Source organism: Carettochelys insculpta, chromosome 5, assembly GCF_033958435.1.
Source record: "Carettochelys insculpta isolate YL-2023 chromosome 5, ASM3395843v1, whole genome shotgun sequence".
NCBI classification, from domain to species: Eukaryota; Metazoa; Chordata; order Testudines; family Carettochelyidae; genus Carettochelys; species Carettochelys insculpta.
The window spans coordinates 124360786-124384127 of NC_134141.1; the positions used below are offsets into that span (position 1 = coordinate 124360786).

The window sequence follows — 23342 nt, forward strand, 5'->3', positions numbered from 1 at the left end:
GTGGGTAGGACAAGCAAACCACAGCTTCCACAAATACTTCCCTTTGAGACGCTGAAAAGCTTTTCTTCTCTGTTCTGTCAGGGATCGCACTGCCATTTCCATGACATGCTGAACTTTGAATCATTACCCAAATCAGAATACAGCAGCTGGCAACTCAATATACATCTCATGATAGGCTGGCTATTGGTGAACTGTTAAAGAAAAAATCATTACCTCTTTCCTATTGCTTCTAATACCCTACCTTCCTCTAGATTATTTATAATCCACATTAAACCTACCCTTTGTTTGGAGTCTTTTAGTTTATATTTTTCTATTGTGCTGTCTGGAGATCTGCCTTGTTTTGTACCACTCTCAGGCATTTGGTACTACAAAGGAAATTATTTTCCCATCAAAGGACCTGATCCCTCATGAAGCCCCGATTCTCAGTCAAGGTTAAAGGATTAGGCCTGAAGCACTGAGTACCAGAGGAAAGAAAGCCAAATATCAAAAGAAACACAAAAATCAATCCTCTTCGCCACAGGGGCAGTGTAAAGAACAAGTCAGCTGGGCTGAATCTAACATTTTCTCTGTGTGGCTCTCAAAAATTAGTACCGTTATAAATGTAATGGCAGTTTTGCAAAGACAAAGCACCCCTGGAAAGCATCTGAGCTCAACTGAAAATATCATTACACTCTGGAAAGTTTTGTGTCATCATAATTGTAGATACACGTGCATAAAGTCCACTTCACACAGAGAGAGAGAGAGATCACCTGATGCTATCCTTCTATGAAGTTTGTACAGCTACAAGTAACAGAATGCAATATTTAGAACAGCTTGCTTTTTGTGTCTATGCTCTGTTTGCTGCAGCACAGCCAAGGTCACAGAAGGAAGAAAAAAGTGGGTTTAGTTTGGTATAGTTGTGATTACGGCCAGAAATAGCAGGGTATGGATGAGTGCCTGCTCCAATTTTGTAATACCAATGCTTTTGTTCTTATATCTGAACTGACTGGGCAGTACTAAGTTTTTAAATGGCTTGATAGTTGCAAAGGTAAGTTCCAAATACTGCTAATGTAAAAGCACGTTTGAGAACTTTTTGTTTTAAAAAGTTCTAGCTCAATTTTTCCTAATGAAAACTCTTTGGGACACAACATACATTAAAATATTAGTTGCTATCAGAATAATTTTTTATAAAAAACAAACAGAAGATATACAGTAATATATAATAAAGGCAGTTATTAAAACGTATCAAGCTAGGTTTCAAAACAGTGTTGCTATTCATGGAGTAAGCTACTAGATTTTACTATTTCCTCAAAAGGAGACAACTGTAAGTGTTGTGAAAAATGTCTTTTCCCCTTCCCACGTGCATGCACAGGAAAGAACACCCAGAAAGTGTGATGAATAAACTTACCAGGACAAAGAGAGATCAAGAAATTTTGTCAACACACAATCCGCATCCCAGAATATTGTCAATTTCAACATAGGAAACCACAAAATCACACCATAAGATCTACCACACTCTATTATGCATTAACAGGCCTTTAGAAAATTCAAGAGTGGCTTTTTTTTTTTTTTTTAAGAGAACAACAAGAAGTCCTGTGGCACCTTATAGACTACCACATATTTTGGAGTATAAGCTTTCATGGACAAAGACCTGCTTCATCAGATGCATGAGTTGCGGGGGAAGGTTCAGAGGCTCCTTTGAACCCCGCCCCCGCTGGATCCCCCCCACTCATGCATCTGATCAAGCGGGTCTTTGCCCACGAAAGCTTATGCTCCAAAATATCTGGTAGCCTATAAGGTGCCACAGGACTTCTTGTTGTTCTCGAAGATACAGACTAGCACGGCTACCTCTCTGATACTGTTTTTTTTTTTTTTTTTTTTTTTACTGTGTAACAGTTACCAGTGACATCCAGTAACTTCTTGCCCCACCCACATCTACAAGTATTTGCTAATTACAAACTATCTTGCTTTTTGAAGACTTCAGCTGTAAACCTAGGGAGCTTCAACTTTTCACTCAGACTGACTAAACCTGCCTCCCACCTATGTCTTATGAGCATGCCCACCCATCAACTTCCTGTTCAGGCTTACTTGGATTGTCGATTGTGGCACATGTGATCCTAAGGAGAGATCAGGTACAGTTCAGAAAGAGCAAGACAGAAAACTGCTGTAGTTCAGTGTAAACCTGAGAACGTGGTTATCAAAGCAACCAATGCAAGTGGAAATTAAGTTCTGGATTCCCCACCCCATACCCCCACCCCGCCCCCAAAAAAAAAAAGGAGAGAGAATTTCAAGGAAATCTTGAATAAAATTTTGGTCACCAATATAGGAGTAGAACTATTTCTGTAGAACAGAAAATCAGCTATTCTTTATGCCTGCCTAAACATACCCACACTGCAAAAGAAAACACTTGCAACAACAAGTCTCAAAGTCCAGGTCTATAAACTCACACTTGTGCTATAGTGGTAAAAATAGACATTCCTGGTTGGGCTCCGAAACCTGGGGAAGAGTCTGAGCAGAAACAATCTCCACTGCTATTTTTAATGCCACTGCATTACCCTGAACCTATAGACCCAGGTTCTCAGACTCATTGAGATATGGGGGGGGGACATTATTTTGGGGATTTTTTTCCGTTTTGATTTGTTTTTTTCCAGTACGGATGTACCATGTATACTGTCTTATATAACAAAGGAGTGGGGCAGATACACATTGGGGAGATGCCATGGTTATATATATTACTCAGATGTGTGTCTGCAGCTTATTCAGCATTAGCATTTCTGACAGATACATCAGGTACATTTTTATTGAGCAAATAAGTTCTGAGTTTCCCAGTTAAATATGCTACTAACTACGGTGTAAAATAATTTGCCAGAGAGAGAGAGAGAGAGAGAGAGAGAGAGAGCGCACCTTGCTATTAAAACGGATAACAAATGGGCAAGCAGATTCCAGCTACCCATAGCAAGGATTCTTAAGCCAGTTGATTTCTGTCAGTTTTAATGCTGTCAATCTGCCAGTTGTAAAAATATTCAGGAGATGACAAAAATCCTAGCCAGCTGCATTCCATAAATACGTAAAAGTTGCCTAAGTGGCATATTGGGTTATTAAATGCACCCCTAGAGACCAAGGAACAACTCATAAATGAATTGGAGTTTGGTGGTCTTAAACAAACACTGCAAATTCTGGCACGATTGGCAGCTTCTTCTCCAAAGACTCCAGACTGGAGTAGCGGGAGGTGATGCATGTCGTGATTGAGGAGAATTGACAGATGGCCCCAGGTGTGAAATAACAGGGGTGCTGCAGTTTGCTACTGAGATGCACTGGCACAGCTGTGTGTGCTGGAGTCCTTAAGGACTGGAAAAGCTGGGGTGCAGCAGGTTAGAACAGAAGTGTATTTGCATAATTGTTTGGTTTGGGTTTTTTTTTTAAACAGAGTATGTGAAATAAATCACATGGCTGGAACAGCAGGAGGGGCTACAAGCCATTCTTTTGCATTTATATTTAATTACCTTGAATATTTGGACACAAAAGCAAGAGTGCCACTGGTATAGCTAGCAGAAGGTATAACAATTCGAACAATCCTACAAAAATAGAACCAATAATATGTATTTAACAAGAAGCAAAGACAACTGTCACCTTCTCGCATATAATAATAAAAACATACTGTAAACATGAAATCTTTTACAAGATCCCTGATAGTGTTCCCTCCTGGAACTATCTCCATAACAACGACCATTTCAGTAGAGGGAAAGCGCTCTTAAATTCACCGTTTGATATTTCCGGCTAACTAAAAATATAACAACAAAAAAAACACACAAGGGCGAGATAGATCCACACACACTAATGAAAAAAGAGTTTGATGAAATAAGTGGTTGCAAATTATATCTCAAAAACTTCTAGTACTGGAGGAAATAAATCCTTTCACAGCATTGCCCATTCAAAGAGTGCCTCTAAATAACAAACCTATTTAATACTCATTTGTTCAAACGTTCCTATGATAAACAGATGCAGATGAGGGTTGAGGTAGCTAGGCATATAAATGTGTGAAGTTCCAGAAGTGGATTAGCAGAGGGCACGATATGTGAGAAGGGAATAAGGTGCACTCAGAGAACTGAGGCAACTGAACAATACAACAGCAACGAATCAACAAAACACATCAATAAAGGGAAAACTAGCGGATATAGTGCATGTAGATTTCCAGAAAGACTTTGACAACATCTCTCACCAAAGGCTCGTAAGCAAAGTAAGCTGTCATGGAATAAGAGGGAAGGTCTTCTCATGGACTGATAACTTGTTAAAATACAGGACAAAAAAGAGTAGGAATAAACAGTTTTCAAAACAGAGACAGGCAACTAGTAGTGTCCACCACAGGTACATACTGGGACCAATCCTATCCAACATATCCATAAATGATCTGGGAAAGGGGTAAACAATGATATGGCAAAATCTGCAGATGATAAAAAACGGCTCAAGATTGTGAAGTTCAAAGCAGACTGAAGAGCTTCTAAAGGCTCTCACAATACTAGGTGACTGGGCAACGAAATGGCAGGTAAATTTTAATATTGATAAACACAAAGTAATGCATAGTGGAAAATATAAACCCAAGTATATGTATGAAATGATGGGGGCTAAATTAGTTTTTGTGTTATGTGAAGGCATAAATAACTCTTTCATTCACTTTTTCCACACAAGTCATGATTTTATAGACCTCTATCATATTCCCCCTTATGTCTTCCAAGATAAAAAGTCCCAGTGTTATTACTTTCCACCCATATTGCAACTATTCCATGTGTCTAAACATTTTTGTTGCCCTTTTCTGAACATTTACCAGTGCGAAGATATCGTCTTGGACATGAGATGATCACCTCTGAATGTAGTATTCAAGATGCGGGTGTACCATGGGTTTATGTAGCAGCAATAAGATCTTCTCTGTTTTAGTCTCCATCCCTTTCCTAACATTCTGTTTCCATTTTTGATTGCTGCTGCAAACTGAGTGGATGTTTTCAGAGAACTATCTAAAGTGACTCCAAGATCTCTCTCTTGACTGGGAAGAGCTAGGGGTTACTTAATGGAAATAATAAGTAATAATAGTAAATAACAAAACAAACAAAAGGAAATACCTCTTCACACAATGAACAGTCAACCTGTAGAACTCCTTGCCAGAAGAGGTTGTGAAGGCCAAGACTTTAAAAGGGTTCAAAACAGCTAAATAAGTTCATGGAGGAGAGGTCCATCATAGACTATTAATTGGGATGGGCAGGAATGGAGTCCCTAGCCTCTGTAAGAAGCTAGGAAAGCACCTCTTGGTGATTATCGGTTCTGTTCATTCCTTCTAAGGGACCTGGCACTGGCCAATGTTGGAAGACAGGATACTGGGCTAGATAGACCTTTGGTCTGACCCAGTATGGCCATTCTTATGAATGTTACAGGTTAGAATTTAAGTAACCAGAATAATTAAAGAGGCAACTTGCACAGAATCTCAGTGAGCTATCCCTAGCTCTAGTCAGAGCTATTAGAGACCTCATTTCCATGGTATACTATATTCCTAATCAAAATTAAGATTGAACAAGGGAGAAACTACTGGATTGTTTTAGAATTCCACTCGCCCAGAGGCCTTTAACAGGATTATGCACAGAAGCAGATGCCATGTGGGTACTTGAGCATGCACCAAGGATTGGCACCTGAGAGACAGAAAAAGTTTTTAAAAAGCTTATTTTAAGCTAATCAAATACAGTGGGTTACGCTTTTCTTTTTGAATATTTTCAAGAATCTCACACCCTGGGGCAGACTGGAAAAGAAAACCTAAAAAAAACAAACTTGCCTCTAACTTTGTAAGTTACTAGCATATTTACCCAGTGTTGCTCCTCACAGCAGGGGGCTGAGAGAGAGAGTGAGTGAGTGTGTGTGTGTGTGTGTGTGTGTGTGTGTGTGTGTGTGTAGGGGGTGGGGGTTCAGGCTCAGGGCTTGGGATGTCAGGGGCTATAGGCAGGGGGCTGGAGGCCTGGGGGGTGTAGGAGGCAGGTTGTGGAGGAGCTCAGGGCAAGGAATGGAGGGTAAGGAAGGGCTCAGGGCAGGGAATTTGGAGATGGGGGCGGCAGAGGAGTGTGCAGGAGCCAGGACAGGAGAAGAAGGACCTCACTACCTGGCTGCCAGATCCTCAGGGCTGGGTAAAGTGGCCAGCAACATCCAAAGCCCCAACCCCAGGCAGCCACTCTGTTGCCAGTGCAGCTGCCCCCTTGTGGCCATTCTTTAGTATTACCGTCCCTGCTAGAAGACCCCCGACTCCCCGATTTTTTCATTTTACAAGAAATAATCGAATTCCAGGCACATAATACTGTCCTGGCAAAACCAAACCTTTACCAAATTTGTTGGTCCCTAGTGCTTACCATTTTGAAGTTCTTGAATGGAATCACAGATGGATGGCCAGACACACAAACTCTCTCAATATACAGTAGATACCTCTTTGGCTGAAGATCTGTCCTGGACTCTCACATGTACACAAAAAGCTGGTGAAAACCATCCCCAGTAAAGCCCTGCTTCCACTGCTGTGCCTCTGAGAACTAAAGATTCTGCAACTGCTGTTTCTTCAGCTCCCTAGAGATGGCCAAGCTCTGCTATCAGCAAAAGAGCATTCTTCCCAAATGTGCTCCTCTACCATCCAAGCAGGCAGAGCTGGGCAGAATTTGTTGAAAAGCTTTGATAATTAGTTCAACTGAAAAGGGATACTTATGACAGAGGAAATGAAACATGCAAATCCATTCGAAAGGTGGGTATATTTAAAGTGCTCCCCGGGGTCAAAGTTTTCCCTTCCACAAACAAGCAGTTTGCCATGAATAACTCAGACAGAGCTCAAACTCTGCTCATTATTTGCTCTTGAAATCTCTTCTTCAAGTAGGTAAAAAATTATGCCCTACAGGAGACAAGATGCCTTTAAAGCACATATCTCATTTTTTACTACAATTACCTTTCGCTAGCCTGGCACAGCTGCATGCTCCTATTTGCTTTTGTTTTTTCCATTAAGGGCCTGTCCATTATTTGTACCCATCCTATGCATGCCAATGATGCACATTCCCTTGCCTATGATTCTTTCCACAGATAATAGAGAATAAATTGCAATTAGATTGTGGTAATTGTAGATAATTAACTCAAAATGAGCTGTTAATTATAAAAATCTATGTTTTTCGGTTCTTGATTGTATTATTTATTTCACTTGTAAATTCCAATGTCTCACTTGAGCAAGTTTAATATTTTAAATACTTTTAGCATTTTTTTTTAAATACCAAGAGAATTTGAAACTAAGCTTTGTTTATTTGAAAATTAAAATTAAGTTTTGGGGAGGTTCCCTTGAGAACCTCATCCAAACTGGAAGATAAACAGGGCTGATTTTCCACGATTCTTGATAATATTTGCTATGGCAAAAAGCCTTAGGCATTTCAATACAACTGCCAGATTGTTCAGAAGAGAACAGTCCCGCCTCCCCGAACCCTCATCCCAGCACCACTCACACGCACCCTCTTCTGAGATTGAAAAAAAACACTTCTATATTCAAATGCATAAAGGAGACAAATGGACTTGTCTGCATGGCCTCTTCCTGCCTTACATTAGATTAAATTATTTAGGGAGCCTTTATCTGGTAACCTTTGTGAAACTGAATATTGAATATAGGAAACAAACTTTCAGATGCTTCGCTGGCAGGCTTTGGAACCAGCTTGCCCTGTGACTTATTAACTTTGAAAAATTACTGTGGGTTTAATCAAAAGAACGAGAGAGTGAGAGAAAGGAAAAAACCTTATGAAATCCGGACCTCATTTTGTAAACAACACAGTTTTTCTTCATCTCTCCCCATATTTAGTAGGTTTCAGCAGGTTTTGGCAACCTATTACAAAAAGACCTGGAGATGTTCTAGGTTACACTTTTCCTCAGACTGCAATGCTAGATCATTTAACCAGATCTAGTTTCTGAATCTCCTTTGATACAAGGATCATGCAATCACACGATATTGTACACAAGGGAAAAAATATAGAGATCGCTTTTAGGATTCCTCTTTGGTGGTAGTAACCTAAGTTTAAAATACAGTAGAGTCAACTACCTGTTAACACAAAGGTGACTGGATAATCATTAACTCATACAGCAGAAAGAACAACTAAGGAGCCCATGAGGATATCTCACCCCACTTTTATATTAATAGAGGTGAACATGTGAGTTGCAAAAGTTGAAGGTGTTGACATGATCTTGTGTCCAACCACAAATGGTGGTAAACTAAGATTCGGATTTGGTACACAGAACCCTCAGGTTGCTTAGTACTATGACAAACATATTTAAACATCCCTTCAAACTTTTTATAAAAGATACAGAAAAAGAAGGAAGAAACAATTAAAACATTTGAAATGCAAGGTATTAAGTAAGCTCTCAATGTGACAACATCCTCACTCCATATAGCAGGTGAGGGTCATTAGAAGGAAAACACTAGTTGCTGGATGGTCTCTTCTAGGGTTCGCTGTCCTTTTGGGTAAAAGAGAAACAGCTAGATGGATATCCTGGATCTATTGTTGCTGCTTTTGTTCCAGTCCAATTCCATTTCCCAGAAGGCCTAACAAGACAAAGAGGAAAGAAAAGAACAGCAAAGACAGAAAATACAGCAACTATCCCTGGTGTTGAATGTCACTTGCAACATCACAGCTAGAAAAACCCAAGCATTCCACATACTCTTATTAGCCACTGTAAGACCTGGCAAACTTGTACCAGAGGCAGGCTATTTAGGGCATTATTTTAGCTGCTTCTTTCTGGGCACAGACATACAGTGATGTTACAACATATACAGACTTGGCCAGCTACTCCAGATTCTTAAACAAAAAACAAGAGAGAGAGATAGGAAAGATAAGAAATAAGGTGCAAAGGAAAAAGACATGAGGAAGTTGTGAGAAAGTTTCATATGCCAAATGGTGTTCAGTATGTAATTAAAGCCAGTGGATGTCATCTGGGTCTCTCTCTTTCTGGCCTGCTATGGTAAGGATAGCTCTTTCAATTAGCATGAAGAAGGGCCAGGATCCTAAGAGACGATGGGGGTGGCAGCCATGATGCTGAAATTTGCTCTTTCCTGTTCTTTCAGTCAGCCAGGGTTGCAGGAGCCAGTTCTCCACACACTATCTTTTTCTTAAAAAGATTCTGAAAGGGAGCGATGAGTGGAATAGCACAGCCCTGCATTATTTTGTCCACCAATTATGCCTTATTTACAATATACCAATATTGGGTCATTGATTTCCAGTCTCACATAGTCCCTGCTTATAGAAGCCTTGAATTAGATCCATAGGCTTTTTTGTTTGGACTAATTCAGCCTCTCTCTTTTTTGAGCCCTTCCCCATCATTGTTTATTATACTTTACTGAGACAGTTCATAAACTTTCATTTGACTTCGCACTTTTGAGCTCATCTTAGGGGAAATTTCTAGGCCCAATTGTTACACTACCATCCCAGCCCCAACCAAGAGTAAGGAAAATACAGAAGGAAATTAATATCAGTCACCTGGCAGCAAAGCAAAAAAGCACCTACGCCACAGCTGATAAACAGATTTCTCACTAGAAAGTCCTACGGGTGGGGAAGATTAGAATTGCAGAAAGCATGCCTCTGATTTTTGAGACAGCAGCAGGAGCCACCTTCCCTGGATACACATATTTGTTTGGGTTCTACTGCTCGTTATCTCTGATTTGCTGGAATGAGAGGAGGAGTCATTCACTCAGAGATGAAGAGTTTGCTTGGGATGAGCCAACTCACTGCTAAGCCTATGTCTACAACGTCCAGTCAATGTGTGGAGGTAGGAGAAGAGAACTGAGCAATAGGAAGAGACTCGTAACATCTACAGTTCTTTTCTGGCAGTTGGCCTGAGAACACTAGACATTAAGGAAGGTTTTATTTGGCACTGGGAAGCCTGAACACTTTTTTTATTCTCTCCTCTGCTTTGCTGAGAAAAGGTCTTATACACAACCATTGACCAGTATCTCAGGGCCAGAAGATATACAATGTCTAACTGATTGTGGTCTGGCAGCAGACTGCACCGTTGGTCAGCTCAGAAAGCAGAAAGGGGAGTTGCTTCTTGAGCAGCAAAAGATTTTTTTGCTCAGAGTGGGCATGAGGCATGATGGAATTTTGCATGAGTAAAGACTATCAGATCAGTATTAAGCTTCATATTATGCATCATGACATGTATTCCAGCAGTGCATAAAGACCCCAGATGAAATCAAGGTCCCATTGTGCTAAGCTCAGTAAAAACACCTAGTAAGAGAGTCCTTCTCCTGAACAGCTCACAATCTAAAATGATAAGACAAAAGGTGGCATTACTGCTATTATAAAGAGGACCCCAAGGCACAAGGTCCCATTGTGCTAAGCTCAGTAAAAACACCTAGTAAGAGAGTCCTTCTCCTGAACAGCTCACAATCTAAAATGATAAGACAAAAGGTGGCATTACTGCTATTATAAAGAGGACCCCAAGGCACAGACAAACTCAGGGTACATCTAAACTACATTAAAGCATTCCTGAGTGACCCATCTCAGCTGACTCAGGCTGAGGGTCCTATAGAGTTGTAGCAGAGAGATACAGGTTCTAGGACCCCTTGAAGGAGGAGGGTTCCAGAGATTGGGATCTCTCTGACACTGAAATTTTATAGCCTTGGCTCATACTGCAAATTCTGTAACAGAACAAGGAACTGAAACCAATTCTCCTGAGACCCCATCAAGTGCCTGACACACAATACCATCCTTTCTTTATGTTAAAGACCCATTTTCTAGAGACCAATCTAGACTATTTAATGCGGCCTTTCCTGGTTAGCAGCATTCAACCCAAACCAAAAGGAAGTACAGGTCAAACATACACATGTGGCAGCAAGTAACATCTTTTTGAGAATGAAGAAAATACACCAACTCTTTGAAGCACTTTCTAATCTTTCAAAGAAAGTGAGAGATTACCTTAGCCCCTGGCCAGTACCATTCACCATAAGGGTTGGTCCTCCTGGGCTGCCTTGTGTGACATCAGTGGCTACTTCTGGATCAAGAGCTTGGCCCTTAAACCTGAAAGATTTAAAACCTGTTAATTTTGCCACTTGGATTGACTATTGTACCTCCAGCAATCCCCCACCCTAACAGATAAAAAAGGATCAACTGTGAACAGCACACTTTATACAGAGAAGCTTTAACAAAACACATCCATTTTCCCTCTCATTTAGGGAAACAGCTTCCACATGCTGCCTTTGTTTCCACGGGCTGCAGTTGACAAAATTCTTTAATTCTACTAATTTTTAAGCACTTGCCCCCGAGAAACTGGAGACTGAATACTGTGACAAATATTCATGCTTCATCACACTAAGGGAAGCCCTAGCACCTGGCAAGAGCTCAAGGGCAGCATGAAAACTGCATAAAATATAAGAGGTTGCAGCTGTTCTGCAGCTTTACGATGATGATGCAGTTCCTGGTAACTACAGGTCTCAGCAAACGATACTCCATCTTTATCTGAGTATCTTCTCCTCTGCTCAGGTCAAGTAGAAAAATCGCATACAGGTAAGTTTCCTGTGTGATTTATATAAAGATCCAATTGCTGGCCCTTTTACTTTCCTAGTGGTGGCAAAAGATATTCCTTCCTTGGTGAGTCTTCTGACCATTCAGCATGTTGTATTTAAATGATTAAGTAAGCAAATTGTTGTCATTTGTAGAACACTGAAGCAATTCTGTGGTTAGCAAGGAGACAAAAGAGGGGTATCACAAAGCCAAAACTAAAATTGGAAAGATGACGTTTGAGAAGAATACCTGTAAATAGTAGGCATAGGCAGATATTTGATGTAGATAGTTCATTTGTATTGAACTCTAAAGAGATTGCAAACAACCCTCTTAGGTTAGATTGCTTTAGTGTAGTTGTCTTATTTGAAGACGAGATGGCAAATGTACAAGCATCTACACTGCTGAGAAGAGATAATGGAAGATATTTTCAAGATTCTGAGTATTCATTTATGGATCCTCCTCAGACTTTTTTCAAGCAACTACAATTTCGCAGGACTTGAAATCTTTTCAGAACAAGCTGATTAAAATAGCTGCAATTATAGCAATAACAATGACTTCATTACAGATGTATTCAAAAGTCCTTTTCCTGGACAGCCAGAAGACTCTGAAAATGTTCATTTTAAAGGCAATTCTGCCTGTGTGTCCTTCATATTCTACATACTTTTTCTTAGTAGGATATGTGTGTGGAAATAGAATATTGAAAGAGTAAATGGTCCATTTTTATAATGGGGAGAAGTGAATAGTAGTATCTCCCAGGGGTCTCTACCAGGACCTGTACTGTTCAACATATTCATAAATAATATGGAAAAAGGGTTAAACAGTGAGGTAGCAAAAACTTGCAGATGATACAAAACTGTTCATGATAATTAAGTTGAAAGCAGACTGTCAAGTGTTACAAAGGGGTCTCACAAAACTGAGTGACTGGCAGATGTAATTCAATGTTGATAAATGAAAAGTAATGCACACTGGAAAACATAATCCCAACTATACATATAAAATGATGGGGTCTAAATTAGCTGTTACCACTCAAGAAAGAGATCTTGGAATCCTAGTAGATAGTCTCTCAAAACATCCACTCAAAGTGCAGCTGCAGTCAAAAATGCTAACAGAATGTTGGGAATCATTACTAAAGGAAAGGGATACATAATAAGACAGAAGATATCATATTTCCTCTATGATAACGCCCACATCTTGAATACTGTGTGCACATCTGGATGCCCCATTTTTTAACAAGATATACTGGAATTAGAAATGGTACAGAAAGTGCAATAACATGATTTTGGGCTATGGAACTGCTTCTATATAAGGAAAGATTAATAAAATGAACTCTTCCGCTTGGAATAGAAGCAACAAAAGAGAGATATGATAGAGGACTACAAAATCATGACTGGGATGGAGAAAGTAAATCAGAATGCATTATTTACTCCTTGCCATAACACAAGAATTAGTGGTTACCTAATGAAATGAACAGGCATCAGGTTTAAAACAAACAAAAGGAAGTTTTTCTTCATACAATGCACAGCCAATCTATGGAACTCTTTGCCAGAGGACACTGTGAAGGCCAAAACTAAAAAGAACTAGGCAAATTAATAGAGGACAGGCCCATCAACAGCTGTTAGCCTGGATGGGCAGGGATGCAAAACCATGCCCAAGTGTTCCTAACCTATTTGCTAGAAACTAGAAGTGGACAAAAGAAGACGGATTGCTCCATAGTTATGTGTTCTGTTCATTCTTCAGAAGCACCTGGCATTGGACACTATTGTAAGACAGACCACATCTGGGGGGTGTTAAGAATATATCTGTTCCTACCTACTTCTCACCATAAGTCATAACCCTTTGTTTGTGACCTCAATCATTTGCAAATATGAGAGAGTGGTCACCCTGCACTCACCTGGAAAGGATTAATGCAAATGGAGAAGCTGAGAAGAATCAGGTGGCCATGACTGAGGAAAGGAGCTAAGCTGAGGAGGAATGAGCTGGGCTGGAACTACAAAAACAGGGAACTGGAAATAGAGCTGGTTGCTAGGAAAGTCTGCAGCGATTCTCAGAAAGAAAGGAAGTGCTTTGGTGCTGGCAAACCCAAAAAGGGTCAGAGAGTGGGAGGAGGAAGGAGCCAGGAAGGTTGGGCAGGGCTCAGTAAAGGCACTAAGTTCTACAAGCAATAGGCCTTGACTTCCGGCTTGAGTGATCCTTAGCCAGAACCTGGAGCAGAGGGTGGGCCTAGGTTCTCCTCCCAGCCACTAAAGAAGTAGCACTAAGAAGCAGTTAAAGGAAGACTGCCAAGACTGCAGGAGAGGAAAGACTTTCCAATCCTGGAAGGGGAAAACTATTTGATTACCTGGTTAGAGGGTTACACCACAATGAGGCAGCTCATGGAGCAAGAGGGGGGGCCACAGAGAGAGGTGAAGAGATGGTGTGCAAACACAAGAAGGGATACTAACCTTGGAAGCTATTCCACAGAGTGATCTGGAGATGTGGTATTCAAGGGTGAGTGAAGTGCCCTGTCACATCAACACACACACAACTGTGACTGCCTCTAATCAAACAGGCATTTGGAAACTAAACAAATACAATTGATTTTTGGATTGCATATTATATACAAAAGCAACACAGAAAAGTAGGGTACAGTGTACATGGTCAAAAACCTCCTTCAGCTATAACAGTCTCTTTTATTACTTGAAAAGCAGTGGTGAGGTGGGAGGCAAGGGAGAGAATACACATGTGGGATGCAGGTCATGTAATGCAGAATCTTGAGGGATTCCCTCATCAGTGATGTTTTTAAAATAATATCTACATCAAAGCTCATCAAATTCTCTTATTGTTCCCTTTACAAGACTGCTAACATCCATCCATTCCTCCCTCTCCTTTCCACTAACATCCTCGTATTCAACTGAAATATAGTTCCTCTTTCTAGGGCAACCTCTCTCTTCTGTAGCTTCAATACATCTCCTCTAATCCCTCCCCTCTGCCAGTATATATAAGCTGCTGAGGCAAAATCACTCTTCCTCTCCTATTACTGTCAAACCCATACGCAAGTATGTCCCAGGGCACTCAGTCACCTTCCACAACAAGTGAAAGCATCTTATTTTCAACTCAACAGGCTGCACAATTCTGACCTGTCCACATCACTGTTCCAATTTCCTCCTCCTTGCTAACCCTCGACTGCTTAAGACACTCTACCGTTTCCAACCCAATTACAATCTTGTATATTTTCTCCACTTATTTTCATGCCTTTTTCTATGGGGCCCTTAACTCAAGTCTAGCGCCTCTCTTCTTTACCTCCCAGAAAATAGGCTCCCTGTTTAAATTCTCTTCAAGCCACTTCTTCCAGGTAACCTTTCACCAAACACCACCCAGAATTCAACAATGGCTTCTTGGCTAGAGTTCTGAGTGTCTCTGTATTGTCCACATCGGATTTACATTGTAGTCCTTTGACTGTAGAAAATTTCTTACGTTAATTATCCTGTCTTATTCTAAACCAACAGTCCTCATACTATTCTTTACCTTAACTTTTGTCCCTTGTCTAGTCCCATGCTTATAGCCTTGTCTAGTATAAATTCCAAGTTCTTAGGGTACAGAGCATGATTTATTCTGTTTCTCAATGCTCCATGTAAATGTTAGGTGCCATCAAAGTTCTTTACAGACTAACAATTAACCTATAACTATAAATCTCACAAACTCGCCTGTTGTAATCCAGCCTGGATTGGTGTAGCTGTTGCTGCTTCAGAAGTAATTTTGCTTCTTGCTTAGCGAGCAAATGCTGGAGACGTTCCTTTTCAACTTCCAGCTCCATTTTTTGCAGAAGAAGCTGCTGCCTTCTCTCCTCGGAGAGCCTTTTATCATGCTCTGTTTCTTTTGATCCAGAATCCACACTGTCATACATCCCAGAAACTCGAGAAAGCCTGGTGCAATCACAGGTTTCCTGACGATGTCTTTTGGGCACTTGGCTGACCTTTTGGCTATCCCAAACATTCTCTGCACTCCCTGGCTGGCTACAAGCACAATGACTCATTTGTTGAGGACAAATATTCTGAAAACCATTAATTTGCTGGCCCACATCAGGAGCTGAGCTTGTGGGGCATGGGCTCCTTTGCTTTGCTGACAGCATCATATTGTTACATTTTCTGTGCAAGCCATTTTCCACAGGACATTCATTCAGAACCTCCTTTTGGTTGTAGTGGGTTGTGGTCCCATGCGCATGATTATTTCTACGGTGCTGAGATACTGAAAACAGGACCGGACTTCCAGACTGTGATGTTTTATTGTTCTTGTATAACATTTGTTGTCTAGGTATACTTAGATAGGAACCATCCAGTTCCAAAGGTGGCAGCAGGCATGGACTCCTCTTGCTGGATACCTAAAATAGGAGAAACAAGCTATCATAACTTTCAAAATTTAACAGAGCATGCTAAATTGTATTTTTCCTCAGCAAAATTTACTTTTTGCCATCACACCAGTTGACAGAATAAAGCTGTCATACTGGCACAAGGAGATTCAATGCATTGTGCTGATGGACATGTAGCAAGACTCATACAATGTTTACCAAAAGGCAGCGATAAGCCTGCTATCAAATCTACATTTCAATCAGGCTAAACAAGTACGATAAATAAGAAACTACTGTCTGCAGGATCCTCCTCACAAACAAGCAGCTTCAGAGTACCAAATAGTTGTGAGTACCTAGGGTTACATAAAATCAGCTTGACGACTGGCAAAAAACATTAAATGTTAATGTATGAAAATGTTTAATTTTGCACGCCGAGCCAAAAAAATCCATTCAGCCACTATAAATACTCTTTGATTGGCCATTACACAGCAGGAGATTTGATGTAAAACATTTCACCTTGCGCTGAATGGAATATTACTTACCGCCGGAAATTTGATGAGAGTTTTTGAAATGTCTTTACAGAAACACAGATAAAAACCGACCACTTTCTGTAAAATATGGTTCTACTTCAAAAGCTGTTATTTAAATAAAAAAAACATGTTTAAATTCAGCTATAAATGTAAGTGATTTTTCAATTAAGTTGGGCAAGTGATTATGTTCTGATTAAACTCTACAGAAAGAAAGCAGTTGTAATTCACATTTGTCTTCCCAGTGAAAAGTGAAGTAGAGTGGGTTGGTTATACTCATGGCTATTAGGTAATGGACATCAAAATCCTGCTTTTATCATGGAGTATCCTTGCACTGCAGTTTGTCTCTGCTGTTAAGCATTTGTGTTGCTATGCTGATCAGAACAATAGTGAATCACTCACTCAGAGCTCTTTTTCTCGACATGTGCATTAATTTCAGTAACATATTGCATTTAAACTCTATTTCAGCCCCCAGGCCCTTTGTCAAAGATTTAATTTTGTTTAATTGCAGAAGCCAGGTTTGTCAAAGATAAACAAACCACTTTAGCAGCAGCACGCAAGTTGAAATTTGGTGGTCAATGATGAGCAGAAAATTACTATTTGTATTCTGGTAGCATACACAATGGATTAGTGGCAGTACATATGCATTGGAAGACAATCTCTGCCCCAAAGAGCTTGTATTTAAGAACGCAAGCAACATGCCAGGTGTTGGAGAGGAATGTAATCCAACTATATACAGTTTTTATATGCATTATTTACATTATTTGTATAAACAAATAAATCAACTCTATATGTCTACCCATCAGCACCCTCATTTTGAAGTTGTGTGAAGGACTCCCAGAAGACTATAGATCATCCCCAGAACACCGATATTTTATTATTTTCAGTTTTGTTTTCACAATAATTTGTCCTTTAGTTTTACCATATGATTGAAAGCTGACATGCCAGGTTTTACTCAATGAAGTCCAAATGCGCTAGAGGCATCTGCATTACTGTTGCAGCTAAATGGTCAAGAAAAGTTGATGCTGGGACTGGGTGACAAGTGCAGGGAATTCAAATACTTCGGCAGCTAGAGGGGCTGGAAAGGCTGCCTATCAGAACTGCATCATACTGGCACAAGGCAATCAGAGTTGTTTGATTGTATTTGTTTGATGCCATTGTTGTGCATGATGATATTACAGACACATAAAAACCCTTAATCATCTAAATTAGACCACATTAAAAGGGATTTGGGGCAACAGATAAAACATGGAGTGCATGATGCTAAAGGACATATGAGAGAAGAGACTACAAGCTAATCCTGTAGCTATCTATCTGTTACACATCTCACTTTCTCACCTTACCAAGTTTAGGGCATTCCTGGGGGAAAGGGACTACAAACTGGCTTGGTTCCCAAACTCCTCAGGACCAAAGCTGGGAGTGCACGCAGTTGCTCTCAAGTGGTCCTTCTGGCCTTAAGGATGGAAATTGGAAAATGGGGGAAAAAGCAGAGGACACTAAAAATAAAATCCTTAAAATTTCCTTATTTTATCACTTTGTTTTATTGACTACAGGGGCCAACATTTGTTAAGAAATCTCAGCACATGAACAAGGATGTTATAAAATAATTGCCATGAACAGGTTTAAGGATAAAGGCCCACACTGCAAATTAACTTCATGACTGAGACTCAATTAAAAGTCCCTCAAGGCCCTAAAAGGGAGGTTCCAGTTAGCATTTGTTGACCTTGGCCGCCATTAAATCTGCCCTGATTTTCTCAGAAATGGCACTGACATTTAAATACTTCATAACAACCAGAGAAACTTTAACGTTATTTCACAGTTATGGTATCTTTCTGGTGGAGCGGTGGGGGATATTCTAATTAATATCACAATATGCAAATAGCATTTTTTCATTTCTCTAGATGATGGAGATAGTAATATTAAGTGGCAGTCTCAGCTCCAGATTCACATGGCTTTAAAAGCCACTCAAGGTCTATCCTGTAAGATAAATTAACTAATTTGGGGTGAGAGAGACTGGGGAAATCAATAAACAACTTTGCAAGTTGTCTTATTTTCTGTTAATGCTTAAATTGAAAACTGGAACAGAATGGCATCAATCAGTTCAAAACTAGAGTGACATCTGCACCTGAGTTGGATTTCGAGGCCAGGGCATGATACATGCAATCTGTGATGGGCAGAACAAGGCAGCAACGGAAAAAGAGGATGAGTATTCTAAGACCCCCTTCTCAACTGCACTGTGAACGTAAGGAATTAGGCACTTTTATTAGATGAGTTTAAAGCAGACATTGCCTGTGGGACACACAGAAGCCACAAACAGGCTGTGATGGAACAGATGTGATTCTCCATTTCTGGAGCGCTCCCATCTTCCCTGTATATTATTTAAAGGTACATCTTCCCTTAACTAAAATTTAAACAAAAGACACACTGCTTTTTTTGACATATGGAGTTAACATGATCTGATCCAATGTGAAACTGACAAACAGAAATAAATACACACTAAAAGCATCTCAAATAATTTTGCACGAGCTAGAAAGGAAAACATGAGGAAGCACTATGAATCTCTCCTTGCACTCCTTGTAATTTCTACTGAGGGATTCAGAACACGGTATAAACAAATACCGAGCTCTGCAACTCAGTCAGTCAGTATGCAATTTCTACAAAAGTCTCTTAAAAACAAGTTGTGGATGTGCTCTGCAGAAGTAATATACACACTGATTCAGAGGGCCTATTGTTATTTAGAAAATGCTACTAGTATGACAATGTACTGTAGGGGAGCATATAAAACAAGTAACAAAATCAGATCTTACTGTCCCTATGTAGGCCAAATCCTCATTTTCTTATGTAAAACCAGGTATATTTTCCCAATAGTCACTACAGTAGACCCCTAGTTATGTGGGGGTTTTGTTCCTTGCAAGCCTCACTTAACTAAAATTTTGCGCAAGTCGGGAGAGGTGGCAGCCTGGTTCATGGATCTTCTGGGCTTACAGGAGCCAGGAAACTGACTAGCCCAGAGTGGCAGGCTGGTTACCATTTCCCCATGGCTTGCAGGACCCAGGAAACTGACATGGCTGGTCAGTTTCCTGGGTCCCACCAGCCAGGGAGCCATGTACTGGTCAGTTTCTCAGGTCCTGCAAGATTGAGGGAAGCTGGGAACCAAGCAGCAGCCTGGCTCCTGACTCCCCACCCCTGGCAGGAGCCAGGTGTGGCTTCTCCCTAGCTCCCCCAGCCGGTGGAGTCTGGTGAGTAGACAGCTGCTGTGATGTGGTTTCTTCCAGCTGGGAGAACATAATGTAAGAACTGCCATACTGGGTCAGACCAAAGGTCCATCCAGCCCAGTATTCTGTCTGACAACAGTGGCCAATGCCAGGTGCACCAGAGGGAGTGAACTGAACACGTTAACGATCAAGCATTCCCTCCTGCTATCTATCTCCAGCCTCTGACAAACATGCTAGGGATACCATTCCTTACCCACCCTGGCTAACAACCATTAATGGAGCTAACCTCCATGAACATATCTAGCTGTTTTTAAAAACCCTCTTACAGTCCTAGCCTTCACAGCCTCCTCTGGCAAGGATTTCCACCGGCTGTGTGAAGAATTTCCTTTTATTTGTTTTAGTTGCCCTTTTCTGAGCCTTTTCTAATGCCAATATGGCTATGTCTACACTAGCCCCTGCCTTTTGAAAGGGATATGGTAATAGGGCATGAATATGCAGTGCCTCATTAGCATAATACCGGTCACGGTGATTTGAAAGTGCCACTTTCAAATCACTTGCCACCCGTGTAGACAGGGGTCTTTCGAAAGAAACCCCAGTCTTTGAAAGCCCCTTATTCCTAAAACCAAATATGAATAAGGGACTTTCAAAGACTTGCGGGGGTCCTTTCAAAAGGCCCCTGTCTACATGGGTGGCAGCACCTTATTAGCATCTGCCAAAGTGTCTCATTAACAACTCCCTTTCGAAAGGCAGGGGTGACTGTAGACATAGCCTTTTTTTTAGATGAGACCACCACATCTGTAGGCAGTACTCAAGATATGGGTGTACTATGGTTTTCTATAAGGGCAATAAGATGTCCTCAGTCTTATCTCTATACCGTTTTTTAATGATTCCTAATATCTTGTTTGCTTTCTTGGCTGTCGCTGCACACTACATGGATGTTTTCAGAGAACTATCCATACTGACTCCAAGATCTCTTTTCCAATTTGTTACAGCTAAATTAGCCCACATCATACTGTATGTATAGGCGGGATTATTTTTTCCAATGTACATTACTTTACATTCATCCACATTAAATTTCATTTGCCATTTTATTGCCCAGTCACTCAGTTTGGTGAGATCTTTTTGAAGGCCTTTACAGTCTGTTTTGTTTTAACTATCTTGAGCAGTTTAGTATCATCTGCAAACTTTGCCACCTCACAACTTACCCCTTTCTCCAGACTGTTTATGAATAAAGTTGACCAGGATTGGTACTAGGACTGACCCTTGGGGAATGCCATTAGTTACCCTCTCCATTCTGAAAATTTACCATTTATTCCTACCCTGTCTCCTGCTTTTAAACAGTTTGCAATCCATGAAAGGATCTTCCCTCTCATCCCATGACAATTTAATTTACATAAAAGCCTTTGGTAAGGGACCTTGCCAAAGGCTTTCTGGAAATCCAAGTACACCAGATCTACTGGATCCCCCTTATTCACATGTTTGTTGACCCCCTCAAAGAACTCCTAGAGAAACCATGTTGACTTTTGCCCAACAAATTATGTTCTTCTATATATCTGACAAATTTATTCTTTATTATGGTTTCAACTAATTTGCCAGGTACCAATATTAGACTTACTGGTCTGTAACTGCTGAGAACACCTCTGGATTCCTTTTTAAATATCAGCATTACATTAGCTATCTTCCAGTCATTGGGTACAGAAGCTGATATAAAGGACAGGTTACAAACCACAGTTAACAGTTCCCCAATTTCCCATCTGAGTTCTTTCAGAACTCTTGGGTGAATGCCATCTGGCCACAGTGACTTGTTACAATTAAGTTTATCGATCAGCTCCAAAACCTCCTCTAATAATACCTCAGTCATGGACACTTCCTCAGATTTGGCGCCTACAAAGGACAGCTCAGGTTTGGGAATCTCCCTAACATCCTCAGTCATGAAGACTGAAGCAAAGAATTCACTGAGTTTCTCTGCAATTACTTTGTCATATCTGAGTGCTCCTTTTCTATTTGGGGGAGCTGGGCGGGCAGACAGAGGTAACTGCAGTTTCTCCAAGAGCAGCAGCAGCAACAGCTCTTTGCCCATTGGGCTCCTCCAGCCGGGGCAGCTCAGCAGGTGGTGCATCTTCTCCCCTGCTTCCCTAGGCTCAGGAGCTGGGGCACTTTCAATCTGCACTGAACTCATGTTAATGTGAGTTAAGCGCAGATCGAAAATGCACATACCAGGAGACTACTGTACGTTAGTTCCCTCTATATATTTATACGGGTGAAATCCTGGACCCATTGAAGTCAATGGCAAAACTCCCATTGACTTCAGTTTCTCCTACAGTGCCTATCTTTAATGAATTAATCAGTATGGTACATTAGGAGACAAAGAAAAGAAACCCACAGGGTAATATGGTTAGTATAGACTGTATCATCAGCATGACTCCATCGGTGGATTTTTACAAGGTTTTGTTAGAATGGACGGAGGAGACTATTAATTGGGGACAGTATGCAGAAAGGTGACAGGTTCCTCTGCCTGTGAAGCCACTGCAGCTCTTCAAGATGTGTCACCCTATGGACACTTCACTTCAGGCATGCATGTATCTCAGTCAGCCTGCGAATGGGCCCTATACGGAAGCTATCTAGGACTGTGAGAATAAATACCCTCTACTTCTTTTCTATCATTAAATCCAAGAAAGGAAACTCTCCAGGTAAGGAGTTGAGCACCCACAGTGACCCACATCTCCATGAACTACTGCACTGGGTAAGTAACCTCTCCTTCTCTTTTAAGCATAGGCTGACCATCCCTCCCATATTGCACGGGACGGTCCCATATTTGGGACACCAAAAACGCATCCCTACTTATTTTTTAAATGGGACAAATTGTTCCAAATTTGAGCCTCCTCCGCCCCCACCCTTTCCGCCAGCGGGCAGACATCACTTCGAGCCTCAGGGAAGCAGGGAGAGCGCTGGCAGCTGCCACGTCCTTCCAGCTCCCTGGGGCTTGATGGAGCCAGGAGGAGCCGCCCCTCCCCTCATCTCATATTTGGGACAGGGAGATATGGTCACCCCATTTAAGTAGCATTCCTATGGACACTCGACTTCAGAGCAGTATCCCCAGAAGAAAGCTGCTTCAGTAGACTCTAATACAGAAAACAGAACTGTCCACTGCTGTCGCAGATCTAGGGCCATGGACCAAAGCATAGTGTTTGGAGAAAGTATTTACTTCAGATCATAGAGCAGTCCTGCAGATTTCAGGTACTACAGTGTCCATAAAAAAGGCCACTGAAACTGACTGCGACTACGCAGACTTAGCCAGCATCTTCACACGAAGCTGGGTGTTAGCAATCTCACAGAATCCAGCTCAGACTCTACTGGGTCGGCTGTGCCATTTCTGCAGTGCTAGCTGACATGAAAATACTTATTTTTGTCACTAAAACAGATTTTTTTCTGAACATACCTCAAGAACAGGTGCAGGGAAGAAACTGGTCCCATTTTAACCTTTATTTTTTTATTTTTTTTTTTTTACAAAAAGCTACAAACACAGTTTAACTACTGTACAAAGTCTAGTAAAGGAGCTAGTCTCTGAAATCATTATTAAGAATTTCCCTACGAGAATGTACAAAATGAGAGTTTTGAAATAAATGAGTAAGATCTACTGAAGTCCAGCTTTACCTTTCTTTTCCTTTCATTGCGGAATCTTTTAATAAAATCTCCATTACAAAAAGTGTAAGATGAATCATTATAAAGTTCTTTGATCGTATGATGATTGTCCGTATTA

At 40.9% G+C, this 23342-nt stretch overlaps 1 protein-coding gene across 1 annotated transcript in view; it reads right to left on the bottom strand.

The window, feature by feature from the left end:
- LOC142013260 (protein hinderin-like) overlaps positions 1–23342 on the bottom strand; it is a 149294-nt gene that overhangs the window by 65506 nt on the left and 60446 nt on the right. The window contains exons 2-3 of the mRNA XM_074994416.1: positions 15200–15873; positions 10932–11033 (exon numbers count right to left, since the gene is read on the bottom strand). Coding sequence (XP_074850517.1) covers positions 10932–11033; positions 15200–15795 — 698 coding nt within the window. The 5' untranslated portion in view covers positions 15796–15873. The remainder of the gene's footprint in view (positions 1–10931; positions 11034–15199; positions 15874–23342) is intronic.